This window comes from Lynx canadensis, chromosome A2 (assembly GCF_007474595.2).
Source record: "Lynx canadensis isolate LIC74 chromosome A2, mLynCan4.pri.v2, whole genome shotgun sequence".
NCBI classification, from domain to species: Eukaryota; Metazoa; Chordata; class Mammalia; order Carnivora; family Felidae; genus Lynx; species Lynx canadensis.
This window is the reverse complement of record NC_044304.2, coordinates 135,067,193-135,084,456: the sequence shown is the minus strand read 5'-3', so window position 1 is coordinate 135,084,456 and position 17,264 is coordinate 135,067,193. Positions and strand designations below refer to the sequence as shown.

General features: G+C 43.4%; 1 protein-coding gene across 5 annotated transcripts in view; it reads right to left on the bottom strand.

Annotated features, from left to right (window-relative positions):
• Positions 1-7,712: 7,712 nt before the first annotated feature.
• The window catches only part of ST7 (suppression of tumorigenicity 7), a 252,290-nt gene continuing 242,738 nt past the window's right edge, over positions 7,713-17,264 (bottom strand). For 2 of the 5 annotated variants that reach the window (XM_030308284.1, XM_030308286.1), the window contains 2 exons: positions 16,015-16,154; positions 7,713-8,066 (listed from right to left, as the gene is read on the bottom strand). In XM_030308284.1, coding sequence (XP_030164144.1) covers positions 7,971-8,066; positions 16,015-16,154 — 236 coding nt within the window. In that variant the 3' untranslated portion in view covers positions 7,713-7,970. The other 3 variants (XM_030308283.1, XM_030308287.1, XM_030308285.1) reach the window with 2 other exon arrangements.

Sequence of the window (17,264 nt, the reverse complement as noted above, 5' to 3'; positions counted from 1 at the left end):
GAAGGCATGTGGGGAAATCAGAACTGGCAAAGTTGTATAGGAGAAAAGTGGCTCTTGACTTGTTCACCTTTTGAGAGCCTTTGGGGCCCACTAAGACTAATTTCATAAGCCTGGGCATGATATTCTAGCTGTCCAATTTTGTTTGTTTAACACTCAGAGGAGCCACATCAGAGGGAAGAGTTGCAGGTGTTACCTGGCATCAGGTGCCATGTGAGAACCCCATCCCAAGGACTGCATATGAGGACATTTTCCCCAGCAGACTGTGGCCCTTGCCACAGGCCACAAGCATGAGCACATTGAATTTTTGCTCATTGACGGAACTCAATGCATAATATATATTTGAATAAATGAATGAAGCAAAGAAAGGAGATGGTGGCTCATTAAAATTTCGTGCTTGGATCCTGAAGCAAACTGAAACAAAAATAGGCCATCATTGTGAATTTTACTGCAGTGACTAAAAGGATTATATCCTGTGAAATCTCTAAAGCTATCTATTAATGATGCTACAACAGATGCTTAAGAGCATGCTAGCCATAGAAGAGAAAAACCCAATGGCTGAAGTGGACAAAAACTCATTTTGATATTCTTAATGCAGAAGGAAAAATGTTGTGGCTTTTTGTCAATGGTCTTGATGAATTCTGACACCCTCATCTCCTACCTCCTATAATCGCTGTGGTCCCTCCCTGCCCAAACTGATTCTGACCTCCCCAGCAGGAACCAAGCACTCTGTCACAAATAGCTGCTTTTCTAAATAGGATGTTTTCTAACCTCCTTTCCAGAAAACTCTAGAGAAATATACTTTCCACCTCCTCCAGGTAGACCTTTCTTATTGGAGGGCACATCTTCCCTCAGGAGTATAATATAGAGAGGGAAGAAAACTTACAGGTAAAAAAAGGAGCCAAAAAATGAACAGACAACTCTCTCAGGCTCTACTCGTGGCAGCCCATATTTAATGTGGAACTGTAACTGTGGAGTGAGAGCTATTCAGAAATGTATACCCAGGAGTGTAACGAGCTATAATATATGAACTGACTTTGGAGTAACATGTAATATGCTTAACATAACACTGCAACCAGGGGAACCATTTTTTAAGAATAAAACAACGAGGGAGAATAAATATCATTAATACAGAATGAGTGACGGGGGAGTTCCCAGTGAACAGGGGATTTTCTCACTCTGACATCAGATTCTAACTGCAGAGGGACCATCTTAGTTGTCACTAACCAGCTTTAAAATAAAAACAAAGTAAAATATAATTTGTTAGATATAAGGCCCATAGGCCTTAGGGTTGATGAAAAACCCCACTTGGTGGGGCCCCCAGGAGTGTGATAGTTACTGACTGGTCACCATGGCCAAAAAAACAGCTCTTAACAGCCTCTCTCAGGTACTGTCACTGGGTTTTTCTTGGATGACTGAAGAGAGAATAGAATACTTGAATTATGGCTGCTGCCCCAAACCTTAATCCCTCTACTTTGTTCACCCATGTTGGCATCGATGGACAGTTAAAAGACCCCAGGGCCCTCCTGGGGGGCCATGGCCAACATTCATGGCCAGTACCAAGGGGGATTGAGGAGAGGCCGCAGAGCACATGCTGCCCAATTAGGGAGCACAGCAGCACCTCATGGCTTCACGCAGCCTGGTTCCTCTTCATATTCTGTCTGGCAGGCTCTTACCTGGTAAGGATGGATGAAATACTCAGAAGAACCACATGCCTTGTTCATGGGATCCTCCTTTTGATTTGACTAGTCTTGTCCACCGTTTTCCAAAGTAAATGTAGGTATTCTTTATAAAAGGAGAGGAGAAGTACTGGGTTAAGCAGACTTCATCATTATGGGATGTCTCAGGACTTCTGAATTTGTGAATTTCTAAGAGAATGGTAAAGGTTGCAGGATATTCCAAAAAACCGTTTTACTGGACTAAGATTTCTGAAAACCCGTTATGGGAAACACTAATCTGTATTTATTACAGACAATTACTTCCTATTCCAAGTCCATACACGGCATTCTTGTTTTTATGCTTATATCCTCTAATCCAGGAATATTAGTTCCCTATCTCCTATCATAACACATACGGCTGGAATGTGAAGAAAAATGTGAAGTCTGCCTTGTCCTCTGAGATCTGCTCAGGATCTTTGGGGAGTATTTGTGAGGCAGTGTTCTCTAGTGAACTTTCCAGAGGCCTGAAGGTCAGCTGATGAGTGGTCTGCGTCCAGCTCACAGAGACAGGGTAGGCAGGGAGTTAGAGGCATGTCATGTGCATGCTGCATTGGGGTCACTGCCCAGGTGCTAAGGAGTTCAAACCCAACTCCGTGACTTGGTAGTTGCTATGGTGGGGTTGAAATTAGTACCTACTTCACAGAGTGATTTGGAGAATTCAAGGAGGTCATGCAGATCAAGTACCTGGCATGGTAGCTGGTACACAATAAATATAAACAATGGTCACTTGAGGAACACGGGATAAGAAGAAATCACACGTCCCAAATAAAATGATAATTTGGCAAAGTTTTCACAAAAGTTCCTCATTAAGCTGCTGTTCCAAGAATGGAATACATATATTTTATTTCACTTTTAATAAAGTTTTCCCCTGGGCTTCAATAAAATGGTGCTCACTTCTGGTCTAGCATCATCCTCTCCTTCACCCTGTCTTTCCTACCTTCCTGCCAACATTTATTGAGCTTTTACACTCTGGGATATAGAATACAGAACTTCTAGTTCTAGATAATGTTAAGTGTACAAATACTTCAGAGTGAAAATGCAGCAATGCAAGGTGCAATCGGGAGAACATGACAGTAACCCCAGCACACAGTAGGTTCTCAATAAATGTCAGTTGCCTCAAGGAATGAGTGAACAAAGGGATGTAATTTATACTGGATGTGAATGAGGTTATCTCTGTTTTGTTTTTATGTGTGAGAGAGAGAGTGTGTTTGAGCATCAGAGAGGGGCAGAGGGAGAAAGAGAGAATCCCAAGCAGGCTCCTCCCTCAGCATGGAGTTTGATGCAGGGCTTGGTCCCACGACCATGGGATCATGACCTGAGCTGAAACCAAGAGTTGGATGCTTGACTGACTTGAGCCACCCAGGTGCTCCTTTTTTCCTTTTGTTGTTGTTGTTGTTGTTGTTGCTGCTGCTGCTGTTAAGAGAGCATAAGTGTGCATGCACCAGAAGAAGGGGCAGAGGGACTGGGAGAGAGAGAATGTTAAGCAGGCTCCATACAGGCATGGAGCCTAACTCAGATCTCCCGACTGTAAGGTCATGACCTGAGCTGAAACCAAGAGTCTGATGTTTAACTGACTGAGTCACCTATGTGCCACAAAGGAGGTTATCTTTGATTTGAGGGGCAATATAACTTTGAGATGTTAACTTCTATTTCCTCCCTGAATTCTCCCTTTTTGTTATTTCAAGTCCAGATCTTGTAGTTATTTGCCCACAGAAAACTACCAGAGAAGCATTCTGAAAGAGGCTGTGTTTGGAGGGGCATGCTCCCTCCTGCAGAGACTGTCCTGGGTACCCAAGAGGGAGAGTGCAGGAGCTGAGAGTCATAAAGGGGTGGTCTGTGGGCCCAGGAGCAGAAGGCGCAGCAGGGAGATGCATGTGGGGAGCCTGGTGTGGGGTGTGGTCTCAGGTCCTGCACTTCGTGTGTGCCACCAGACTTAAGGGACACTGTGGGCTTGGATAATGATGCTGTCAGAGGCACTAGGACACAGGTTTGGAAGGCAGATTTTGTGGTAAGGGGGCTCAGAGCCAGAAGTAGGTGGTTTAAAACAAAGTTTTTTGTTTTTTTTTAAATTACACTCATTCCATACCCTCTCACACTGTAACCCATTCCCACCCCTTCCCTGAAACAACATGCCAACTTGAGGTTTGCTTGCCTTTTGATGAAGGTCAGTTGAGGTTTTCCGTTCCAAAGGTTTTCTTCCTAAGGTTAGTCACACACAAGCATCAAGGCTGAGGACCCAAGGGAGTAGGAAATCGACTTGAGCTGGATACAACAGGAGACAAGCTGGAGAAAGCAGGCAAGAGAACCTGCTTCCTTTCTGTCCCCTTCGTGCCTGCCGGAGAATTACAGATGGCATTCTGCAGCAGATACAGATACCACCAGAAGGCCATCTGTCCCCTGAGCTCCTGCAGCTCTCCAGAGCATTCCTGATAGAGGGCCATACCTCTGCTGGACATTTTTTTTGGTAGCCAATTCCTGCCTCTTCAGCCTAACCATCTTTGACCCTCAAAAGCCAGAACAGCCCCCTCCCCTTTTAAATTTCAAGTTGTCTGGTGACTCAGCACACAGATTTGTTTTAGCTTGGTGAAATGCATAGTCGCAGAGCCAGAAGAACAATATGAACCAGTGGAAGGAACATAAGCGTATCTTAAACATATTAACATAGGCCCTGAAGTTTCACATTGAAGAAAGATGTAATTACAAAAATAATACTAATGGAAAGAAAGATCACAAGTTTACTTAATAATCCATGGGTGTAAGGTATTAGGGTTTACATGGGCAAAGGTATTGGGAACACATGGTTGAGTATCTTTGATGTTTTCATTAGATATTGCAGGATAACATTAAAAATAAATTCATTTAAGGCCGTAACAGAGAACCAATTATTAGGGACTGCCCAAATATGATCACTCCTGGACAAGAAGGAACCAAAACAGAAATTTCTAGAAAAGAATGAAGAACCCTTCCTAGCAAAATCTAAGGGACAAGAAAGCTCCACTTAGAGAAAAATTTATAGCCTTATAAACCTCTTCCTTAAAATAAAATAAAAATTAACCAATTATTTGTCAAAGGAAATTTTAAAAATTACAATTCTTCTGAACAAGAGAAATCAAGAAGAGCAAATAAACCTAAAAGCTTAAAATATTAAAAGACAAGGCAAGGGGTGCCTGGGTGGCTCAGTTGGTTAAATGTCAGACTTCAGCTCAGGTCATGATCTCATAGTTTGTGAGTTCAAGCTCTGCATTGGGCACTCTGCTGTCAGCACAGAGCCTGCTTTGGATTCTCTGTCTCCCTCTCTCTCTCCCCCTCCCCTGCTCTCTCTCTTTCTCTCTCTCAAAAATAAATAAACATTAAAAAAATTTTTAATTAAAAAAAAGACAAGGCAAAAAGTATGGTTGAATGTACCCACAAATCCAAAACTTGTTTCTTTGAAAGATTAGATCAACTTTGTGAAGCTGATTAAAGGGGGAAAAAAGGAAGAGAGCAAAGATATATAAAATTAGGAATGAGAAAAGAGAAATAACCACAGATACAGAAGATATTAAATGTATAATATATAATTAAATAATATATAGATCATTCCCATTTGGTCATATTGTATTATTTCCTATATACACTGCTAGATTCCAATAGGAAGGATCTTCATAGAGGAAAGCCCGTCAGAATGGATTCTCATATAGAAATAAAAGAAGGCAGGAATGCAACTTGGATTCCAGTGGCCATTTCAACAAGAAGACAGGAACCATGGACCTTGAGCAAAAACTGTCAAGAACCATGTAAAAGTGATCATCTTAAAAACTGCTCTGTCATATTCGTCGCTCTGGCTCTGCCTCTCCACAGGTTTGCATGGAACCCTTGACAAGGCCTGAATGCTTGTCCTCAGGGGCAACTAAACAAAGACAACAACCGCCCTGGCATCCAGGCCTGGGGAGATCAGAATGGCAAGAGTGAGTCATGGTTGCTCTTAAGAGTTGAGCACAGTAGTTGAAGACCGAGGCGGAGGAAATGGAGCACAGCTTCGGACTGAAGAGTGACTCTGGGTTATAAGGTGAAAGGTCTATTAATTTGGCTCAGATTTAGAGAAGCCTCCCTCCTCCTCACGTGATTAGCTCCTCTCATGGACCATGGACTCATTTCCTTCAGCAATCTCTGTTAACCTTGTGTCTTCATTCTGTCCCCATCTTTTCTCCACCTTTATCTCTCCCGTTCACTCCTTTTCCCCCTCAAAGTCTAACTTTTGCCTCCCCTCTCCATGAAACTGCTTTAAAGTCCTAGTTTAAAATTCTTGTGTTACATTTCTTTGCTGTATCTCCTGCAACTGGGGTTTCTCACAATTCACACTGGGCCATTTCCACTTGCTATTGCCTACGGGCTCTGGGAAGTTTATCACTTAAAGCTAGAGTCCCAACTCAGATCAAAATCTCTTTGGACTTTGGTTTACCCATCTGTTAAGTCAAATAATTGTGTTAGATAATTACTACATTTTCTTCCAGCAAAATTTATATAAGCCTCCTTAGTCCTTCTCTGCTGGAACCAACTCCTTTCCTCTGTGAATAAAATTTTATTTGTATCATGAGTTGCATTAATTTATTCAACACATCATTTGAGCATCCACTTCAGGTCAAGATTTAAGTCAGAGGAAGAAGAAGCAAAGAGGCAAACAAGGCAGGCACAGCCACTGCCCCCCAAGAGTAGCACTATTGGTGTGGATACAGGGGATCAGCCTCTTCTTTTTTTTTTTTTTAATTTTTTTAATGTTTATTTATTTTTGAGACAGAGAGAGACAGAGCATGAACGGGGGAGGGGCAGAGAGAGAGGGAGACACAGAATCGGAAACAGGCTCCAGGCTCCGAGCCATCAGCCCAGAGCCTGACGCGGGGCTCGAACTCACAAACCGTGAGATCGTGACCTGAGCTGAAGTCGGACGCTCAACCGACTGAGCCACCCAGGCGCCCCGGATCAGCCTCTTCTGAAACAATTCCCTCAGAGCAGGAGCCAGCGCCTCTCCCCATCAGGGCTTTGCACAAAGGCAGTAGAAACACAGACTTGCCCAAAGCGTGAGAAGCCCTTGTGCACTGAACCATTGCCTGCCCACTTACTTTGCTCGTGGAGGAAGGCCAGGAGCAGGCAGCAAGTCCAGCTGGGAAGGAGAGAAGGTGGTGGTGCTTTCCCTGCATGCTGCCTGTTTTAATGCGCCTGGGAAAAGTTTCAGGATTCTAAATAAAACGGAAAACAAACTATGTAAAGGGCAGTCCTTTTTTTTTAAGCACTCAGTTGAGATTTCAAATAGCAGTACTTTTCACTTCAGATAGAGGATTCAACGTTATTTATTTTTCTTCTTTTGTTTAAGTAAAGCCAGATGTTCAGCAGGTGTGAATCGGAGGCTTTCAAAGGTGGTGAGGACAAATGACCATTTTGGTTCAGATCGCTAAAATGATCAAAGAACACTTACATTTAAGCATCAAGAATGCAAAAATGATAAAAAAATAATAATAAAGTGCCCTTATGAGAAAACATTGTAAAAATGGCAACATTGAAAAGTAGTCAGGTTCTACAACAGACTGTTGGGTCTGTAGCTTCTCATCGAAAGTTTTTTTCTCACAAATTTTCATAAAGCAACATGATTCCTAGAGCTAGAGTGCTGAGTTCTATTCAATGAGTAGAGTCTCTGACTAGAACAACTTGTCATGGCACATGTGTTTCATTTCATTCATGCTGCCCGTCAGTCATTGTGGAAGCTGGTTTTGTGCATGTGACCTACGAGGAACGACAGTTTGGGGCTGAAAAAGATGGTACATTTTTGCCAAAGACATTCCATTTTCCAAACCACCGACTGTATGTAGGAGTACTAAGGGCCTCCCAGGATGAGTTCCATCAGCAAAGAAAACCATTGTGGGACATTCAGAAGATCTGGGTCCTTAGTAAATGAAATGTAAACACATAAGTTTATTTGGGACACCAACACTTTTAAGGTTGGAAGACACCGGAAGACACAAATGGTTGCTGCAATACACAAAAGTTTATTTTTGATTTTTTTTTCTTTTCTGAAGGCAAAATATAATAGAACTGAACATCAATGAATTTTGTACAACAAAAACAGCTTTTAATATGGAACAGACAGTCCATGAATGATTTAAAATCTCGGAATGGCTTCCCTTTTTCAAAGTCATGCTTTCTTGCGGTCCACGAGGAGTTGGCACAAAGAGACAGTGGCAGCCCGCTGGGTGAGCTGAGGGGAAGGACGGGTGGGCTTCCCTAGATCCGCGTCAGCTGGTGCCACAGGCTGGATGGGAGGATGCTTTCCACTTTCTCCATGACAAAGTTTAGGGGGGCAAACAAAGTGCTGAGGAACTGCAAAGAAACCAGAAAGGCAGAGAGTCAGGAGAGATCTCGTTCAAGGCTATAAAATGAACCTCTCCAACCTACACTTGGATCTTCAGTCTCGGTATCATGTAAGTCTCAAAGGCTACAATTTTATATTTATGTTTATGGGAAACATAGTTGATGATCACACCTGAGTTCCAGCCCCCACCCCCCAGCTCTGATAGGTAAGGAGAAGTGTCTGCTGCTGCCCCCTTCACTCCTGACAGCAGACCCACAGTCCCCAGTCCTTCCAATTCGTCTTCAGGATCTGCGCTGCCCCTACAGGTGCCATTAAAAGGGACTGACAGTTGGGTGACAAGTAGGCTGAGGAGTTAAAAGATGGTGACAACTTAGATCACCTGCCTGCCTAGCTGGGTACAGAACCCACTTTAAGTGGACAAGGCAATTTCAAAAAGGCAAGTTTGATACATGGCTGTAAATTGCTTTGGGATCCTATTGTCTCCGAAACACCTCTGTAGCCCATGCTCATTTCTGAACTACCTGCTTAGTGGAGTGCATCATGGACGCCTGGGGGAGGGCAGCAAACTGGCCAGTCCATGGATGACATGTCCTTGTTGAAGAAGTGCTGTCTGAGGAGATGTTTGGGAGCTCTCTCATTTGGTTTCTAAACTCCTTTCTGCTTTTCATGTAGAGAATAATGCTCATTAACAGTGCCTTTTAAGAAAGCCAAGTGCCTTGCCTGAGACTCATTTAACATAACCTCAAATTTGTTCTGATTATGTTCTTGTGAAGAATCAGCTTCATTCTGCAAACCATTCAGCATCTGGCAGAAGAGGTCCCCTAACAGAGCCCCATATGAGACAGAGGTGTCTGGGTGGTTTCCATGCTCTCCATCTGTTTAGAACCAAGGTATTATCTCATTAGGGTTCAATACCTGGTTCTTACACTGTGGTGTTCTTTGTCCTAATCCCTTATCCTCAGCAGAGCACAGTCTACACCACCAAGGGTAGTATGTAAATACACATGCAGAGGGGGAGCATGGTTCTGAGGTCAAAGTAGTAGTATATTTAATGAAGTAAAACAGGCTCCTCCATTGGCCATATGTTCTATGATTTCAGGTCTTCAATAAGGGGTATGGCAGGCAAGTTTCCAAAATTCACTTGACCTCAGAATCTTTCCTTTTCTCTAGTTGTTTTTAAGAAGCAGTAGAATACTACTTGGGAAGGTCTGTGACACATTATAGCTGGACCATTAAGTGTGACATTAGAGTGAGGAAACTCAAGATAGTGTAAGATTTGGAATCTTTCCCCATGCTGTGTCTTTTACATCAATTAAATGTATTTACTCAGTAAGGCACCTAAGTGCTGGATGAAATATAAAGGAGTCTGGGAACAAACTCCCATTATCAGGGAGCTCAAAGCCTAGGGTCATGGGGGAGGGATAGGTGGCCACAGAGATCTTTACACAACAAAGTAATAGTACCAGATAGACCATCATAGAATGGAAGATGGAAGATAAAAGCATCAAGAGGATTCAGAAAAGGGAGAGAATTCATTCGGATTGAAAGAATCAGGAAAAACTTAAAATGGAGCAACTGAAATAGACCACAACGGATGGCTGGGATGTCAGAGATGCAGATGGGGCAAGGATGGCAAGGAGAGAAATACAAGCAGGTGATCCCTCCAGGTTCAATGAGCAGCTGGAACAGAAATGGGAAAGTAACTGGTATGCTCAGAAGAGGATAAATAATTCAGCTTAGCTCAATAGTGCAGAGTTTAAAAGTGACCAGAAGAACTCTGGGGAGGGCCTTGAATGCCACCTTGGGTTTGGAGTTAAGAAATAGGCAGCCATGTTAGCACTTGAGCAAATGTGGATGGCTCTTTCATCAAGTGGGTCTTAGATATATGGCAATTTCTGGTAACCTTCTGAAACTGTCCTTTGTTACATGCACAGAACCATGTGGGATGCTCTCCCTGTGGCCCAGGAATGAGTAATTACTACCCAAGCTGCTGATGACAGAGTTTGTAAAATCCTAGCAATGAGAAGATTGTTTGTTTATTAAAATCCTAGTTTTGAGATTTTGTTTGTTTGTAATCTGAGACCACTAAGGCTCCATAAAACACAGCATCTGCCTATAATCCTAGTTCCATAAAGAGGAGCCAGGTGCTGACGTAGTCTGGATAAACCAGAGATGCTGACAGGGGTTGTTAGTTGGGGCTCACCAAACAAGTGATATTGCTGGTGAAGTTATCATCTCCTAAAGACTTGACCTAAAAAAGATTTAGAACCACCGAAGTTGTGATGGAGTGGGTAAGGAACTACTGAATACTAGCATGAGCTACTGTGGTTAGATGAAAGGCATCGCTCATGGTCTGTATTCTGGGCAATTTCACACACTAAATGTGGCACACCAAGGAGCCTCAGCTTGGGTAGCAGAGCAAATGAAGAGGTCGTTACAAAGTTGCTTCAAAATAAGGCCTGTTTGTTTGCTTTGTTTTGGGCACTGACCTGACTTGCATAAAAAGAACAAAAGTGGGGCCTCTGGAAATCAAGAGGGGAATCTCCCACCCTGTTTGATGTCTGTAACTGCCCCTCTTCTCACACTGCACAGTAAGACACAGTGGGCCCTGACTCCTTGAACTTTACCTGCACTTCTCAGTAAGTTTCCGCAAGAGAAATGAAGTCCTACCACCTCCAGTATATGTGATGATTTACTGCTCTCCCTCATATCTAGAGTGGTCTGTTCTTGGGAGAATTGAGAAAAGAATCCCCAGAACCTTTTCATAAAGATCCTAATTCTCTCGCAGCACCCAAGTGGGGATGTGCACCTTTTATTACTAAGCTACCTCCCTCCTCAGCACCCCTCCCTGCATCCTCTTCCCCATCCCTCTCCCACAGGGAAGAAGCATACAAGGTAATGAGGCGTCTGAAGCTGATAAGCCCTCTCATTCAGTAACCAGATAAAGGTTAGTGGCTTTCATCAGGAGGTATAAAAAACAAGTTTGGGGGAACATGCCTTGCTTTGGATGTTCATTTATACTTGTTTGCATGTTTGAAAATCAGACAATATTTTTGGCCAGAGACTCAACCAATGCATGGAGAAACGGCAGTTTCACTTACAGACTCGGGAAATTTATGGCCTGAAAAGTTTAGTCTGAATGAGCAACACCAGGCACCCCTGGAACAGCTCGTCTATCTCAACATCCAAAACTTCTGTCCAGAGGGCAGAGATACATGGTCCAAAACGCACTGTGATTCAATCAGTGTCTTATGGTGAGAAAAGGCAACTGAACTAATAAAAAAGAGAGAGTGACACTTCAATCGCCTGATCCTCCTTTTCCCAAAACACCATTATTTAGAAGAAGGTCATGGCTCCCAACATGCTTCGTTAACATTCAAAATGCCTCTGCTTATCTGAATAAGTTCCAGGTGCCCTATGCAATCAGACAATTGACATTTCACTGTAATCAATATCAGACTTCAAAGAGGTCAAGGCCTATAAGTGAAGATGAGAGTCAGAAGTCAGGGGGCTCAGTCTCAGTGAAGGAGAGAGATCAGAGGAGGAAAGACAGAGCCCTTCAAAGCAGACAGGGTCAAAATGCTGACCTTCCCACATTCTATGAGGGGCTGGGTTTGGAACGATAACTTATTTATATGAGCAACCTTATCTTAGTAACCAAACATTCTAGGAAGAGTTAGTCTTAAGTCATTGAGGTAGATTAGATTAGGGGGGAAAGCCAGTTGAAGCCGTTCGTTTTACTATTTTCCAGTGGCTCCCACTTTGCTGTGGGCTTCTTTACTAGCTGCATATCAACATATAAACACACTGGAGAGTTCCCAAGCTGCATGTAGCCTGGGGGGTGCCAGTGCAATCTCTCTGCATCTACTAAAAGTCATTATCCCAGGGATATTATCTCAGGCGAGGGCTGAGAAAGTCATTTTCACAAGCTGCAAATGGTTGTGGGAAGCCTATAGGGCGACTGCGATAACGTGCAGGGGGCTTCATGAGAGGCCTGCAGCAGTGAGGAGGGTGAAAACATGGGGGAAGACTCTGGGGACAAGGTCGGGGGAGAGGGACGGTGCCTGTCTCCTTCAGGCCATCCATCTTCCTTCCCCACAAAGTCTCTCTAAACATTTTGGAAACTGTTAAACCTTCAGGAAGGGCAAGATGAATGTGATCTTCCAGGCAGAGGTTTAAAAGCAAATTTATCTAAACTATATTTGGTTATTATGAGTAGCTGACCAAACTACTGCACCTCGGTAGAGTATAAAATTGGAGGACCATAAGGCAAAATGATATTTTATTCAATCATCTGATCTAGACTCAAAACCAGAGCTTTGGAAACATTAAATGATCCATAATGAACACATCACTGATATTCTGGAGCCAGCAGAGCCTTTTCTAGGGACACTTAGTTGTATTCTATTTACTATCCTCCACTCCCCCAGACCCTTCCCTGGTTAATGCAGTTTCAGGCCATTAGTCATTTCATTCAATATGGTGGTCTTGGCCCTGGCTGCACACCTGAATCGCCTGGGAAGCATCTGAAAACTTAAGATGCCCATGCTGCACCCCAGGCCAGTGAAGTCAGGAGGCAGGCATTAGTCACTTGTAAGCTCCCTAGGTGATTCCAAGGTACAGCCAGGGCGAAACATCTGTCACCTTCGAAAGCTTTCCCCCCCAGTGGCACTGGCACAGCACCACGTACTTGTGAGTGGCTGCTCAGATGTTCAGCTTGCTAGAGACCAGTGTTCCTAGAAGCAGGTATGGTGCTCAACACCTCACTCAGAACCTGCTGGAATCCTTGTTAAAAACACAGATTTCTGGGTGCTAGCACTCAATATTCTGAGTTTCTGGTGGTGGGGCCAAGTGAATTTTTTTCACACTAGAGGGTGAAAATCTCTATTCTGATCCAAAATCCCACCAACTGCTATTTGTTTACTGAAAAATACTGGGACAATGACATATTTTTATAAAAATGCTCTAAAAAATGTTTAAGAGAGGAACATAAAAGGAGGAAATATAATTGTCTACTATTGTAAATATATTCCTATTTTAAATTTTGCTAAGTTAAACTCTAGTCTATTCAGAATTTTGGCAACTATTTTTACTCAGAGGTTGGCTTGGGAGTATAATAATGAATAGTGGAGGTCCATAAACTAGGGAACAACCAACATGGGGCGTTCTGGGTTTAAAAATCATGTTATATACAGAAGACTTAAGGAAATTTGAGATGTTTTACCAAGAGTCAGAGGTCAGAGGTTGCTACGAATGTATTAGCTGTCATAAGAATTTGCAAGGAGACTTGTTGAGTATAGTTTTGGAGGGTAGAGAGGAACAACAGGTGGCTATTAGAGGAAGGCATATTTTATATAAAGAAGACTTCTGAGTGATCCAACAATGAAATGGGCTTTGATGTTAAGTAGGCAAGTTCCCCATCACTGAGAGCATTCAAGAAGAGTCTAAATGACCTCCATCCCATTACTCTTGAAGGCAGTTTAAGGTCCCTTTCAACTCTAAGAGTCCATGATTATAATTACAAAAGAAGAGGAGAAATGCTAAACTCTATCTGATTTTTACAGTGATTCTTTCTGCAGAAACCACTACCATTTATTTATTTAATAATCATTTATTGAAAACCTACTACGTGCAAGGCACTGTGCAAAGCTTTGGGGATACAGAGATGAGGAAGACACAGTCCTGCTCTCAAGGAGCTCACATTCTAAAAGGGGGACGGACAAGTTTTTAACAATTATAGTACAATAAGTGTGATAATATAGGTATTCATAGAATACTGTGGGATCACGGAGGAAAGACCTCTAACTCAGCTTGGGAGAAACTTAGAAAGAAAGCTGAGTGTAAAAGAGTGAAGAGGAGTTAGTAGAGTGGACAAGCCAAGGTGGTGATGGGGAAGGGCATTCCATGCAGAGCAAAAGGCACGTGCAAAGGCACTGGGGTGTACAAGAGCCTGTGCATCTGGGAGTGGTGAGTCAATATGGTCTAAGAGCAGTGTCTATGCAAGAGGTGGGAGAGATGAGGCCGAAGAGGCAAGCAAGGCATGATTGTAAAGGACCTTGCATGCCTTGCTAAAGATCTGGGACTTTATTCTGAAGTTGGTGGGAAACCTTTGGAGAAATTCAAGCAGGGAAGTGACATGCTCAGACTTGCAATTTAGAAAGATCATTCTTGTGTCAGTACGAGAGAAGGACTGGCAGGGGATGGAACTGGAAGCAAGGAGACCAGTTAAGACTCTGGCAGAGGAGTCCAAGCAAGAAATAACAAGACCTAAACTGAGAGAGATGCTATGGGGAGAGAAGGGGCTAAGAAGGGATGAATTACATTTACTGAACGCCTAGTAGCATTGGAGGTTAGATCCGACAGACTGGGAGCTGAGACAGGTAGGGTGTGGATAGTGAGAGAGGAGCCTGGGAGGGCTGCTGCGCTTCTGGCTTGGGTAACTGGGTGGATGGCAGAGGCAATGGCAGAGGTCAGGGATACAGGAGGAGGGGTGGTTTTGGTGGTGGGGGAAAAGGGTGATGAGTTCAGTTTTGGAAATGTTGAGATTGAGGTGCCGGTGGAATTTCCAGTTCATCTTCAACACGCATGAAAATGCTCTTGCAATTCCAGTCCCTGAACTCTGCCGAGCAGAAAATGTCAATCATCTGGAAAGGGATTAAATCACCCAGCCAAGTTAGAAATCATCCTTTCTGACTCCACTCGCCTTGAAATCAGAATGGAGTTCCAGGAAAAAGCATTGATACTCTTTTCCTTATTCCTTCTGTTTGAAACCCATCTGTGGCAAAATCCTTACACTTATCCTCACTGCATGTGAAGGTTAAAATGGTTGGTTTTCGGGGAGCCTTGGTGGCTCCGGTTAAACAGCCGGCTTCGGCTCAGGTCACGAACTCACAGTTTGTGAGTTCGAGCCCCGCGTCGGGCTCTGTGCTGACAGCTCAGAACCTGGAGCCTGCTTCGGATTCTGTCTCCCTCTCTCTTCTGCCCCTCCCCTGCTTGCACTCTGTCTCTCTCTCTCTCTCTCTCTCTCTCAAAAATAAACATTAAAAAAATGGTTGGTTTTCAACAAGGAAACAATGGCTCTTGATTGTCAATGCAGATGGCTTTTCTTATTATTAAAGCTCCTCTCGGGGCGCCTGGGTGGCGCAGTCGGTTAAGCGTCCGACTTCAGCCAGGTCACGATCTCGCGGTCCGGGAGTTCGAGCCCCGCGTCGGGCTCTGGGCTGATGGCTCAGAGCCTGGAGCCTGTTTCCGATTCTGTGTCCCTCTCTCTCTGCCCCTCCCGCGTTCATGCTCTGTCTCTCTCTGTCCCAAAAATAAATAAACGTTGAAAAAAAAAATTTAAAAAAAAAAAAAAAAAAAAAAGCTCCTCTCCACAGTCCTACTTAAAGACTCTTACTGGATTTCCATATTCTAAATGTCGCGTCTGTATATTTCTTAATACAAGTTCTTAATATACTTTTTAATTGCGAGCCCTTCACACGTTCTCAGCTCATTCCCCCAACAAGCCAACAGTTTGTACCCATTAAAATATTTATTGAAATCGTCTTTGAAAATGTAAATCTCATGTTTATTGAAGGAAAGACTCACAATATCTAAAGATTAGAAATAATGTCATTCAACTTATGTAAAACTGAGTAATTTCCCATACATTTTCTCATTTACTAGGATTCCCTTAATTATTTATTTAATCCTTTTAGGCTTCATGCTTTTTCTGAAATCTGGTAATTTTTTTGTGAAATGAGGCAAGGCATGCATTTACAAACAACCTACACTTTTCTCATTTGACCCTCAACCTTTTGATTCTACTGATGAAGATGAAAATTAAACAGTGAGCAAACGATCAATACAGGTATATCCATTTCTACACAACACTCCTTCATGTCTCTTCTCCTTCCCTTGGCTTCCCTTGGCTTCCCATGTCCCTTCCCTCAGGCCCCCCTCTTGGCAAATACTCACAGCTTTTGCAAAGACCCCCATGAGTTCCGGGAACTGATGTGTCAAGAGGGCCAGCATGGCTGTGAAGGAACACAATCCGGCAGTGAAGAGGATGAAGAAGGGAAGCTCCTTCTTTGGGTAAACTGAGACTTCATGGAAAGCTGTGGAGAAATGCAGACGGAAACATGAGTGCCATAGCGAAACGCATCCTCAGGGAATTTCTGTACGTGGGACTGACTCTTCAGAGCTGTGGCTGAAGCCTCTTGGAAATGAAAAGGGCAGGGTACTTGAATGAACCAGAGCCAACATCTGAGCCAGCCTCTGGCTTGCCTATCTGCTTCTCCCAAGTCCATGTTCAACCTTGAGCGCTCTCCTTGGAGGCACGATAGGGCTAATTTGAGGATGTTACATATTTTGGGGCAGGAACAGTAACACACTCTACGCCTAATACATAGTATTACTTTCTCAAGAGGAAACACAAATAAAACAAAACCTTATTCACATTATAAAATACATGTTCATTGGACAAAACCCGGAAAACCCAAAACTAAGTCTACTGGGAAAAAAAAATCTTCTCTCTAGATTTTGACCTTCCTGTAATATTTTAGTCATTATAATGAGGCGATATTAGTTTATCTTGTATTTTTTCCTGGCACACTCTAAGTCTGTCGGTGGAGGGAGCCACCCTGATAGACATTCAGCAAGGACCTCACATGGTGGCCAATTCAATCTGCAAAGGTTGGAAATCAAGGCTGCAGGGGTCATCCGGCACAATTGTAGGAGAACTGTAATGATAAATACGCTTCCAACAATCACCAAAAAAAACCCCAAACCAAAACAAAACAAAAACAAAAACAAAAAAACAACCAAACAACCAAAAAACAAAAACAAAACAAAACAAAACAAACTGGTGCTCTTTAGAACCCCTTCCATAACTTCAAAGTTTCAAATGTTGGGTTTGGGAAAACCAACGAACAGGTGGTGCCAATGCCAAGGGAACGGACCCCCTGCTTTCTGCTCACCGTGTGGCTGTGAGCAGCCTGGGCACTGGGGGTGCCCTCCAGGGGAGATAAGGCTGGCCTGTGCAGAGAGAGGGGCCCCAGCTGCAGGCGCCTGGCTGAGGGGGCTGTAAAACTGCCTGTGAGCAGCACTGCCACTGGAACCGAGAGGGTCCAAGTGCTCCACGTTCTTCAGGAAATCCAAGATCTGAAGGCCTTTCTGCGACTGTTCAGCTCTCATTACTTACAGCCCTAAACTATAACCCGCTTGGC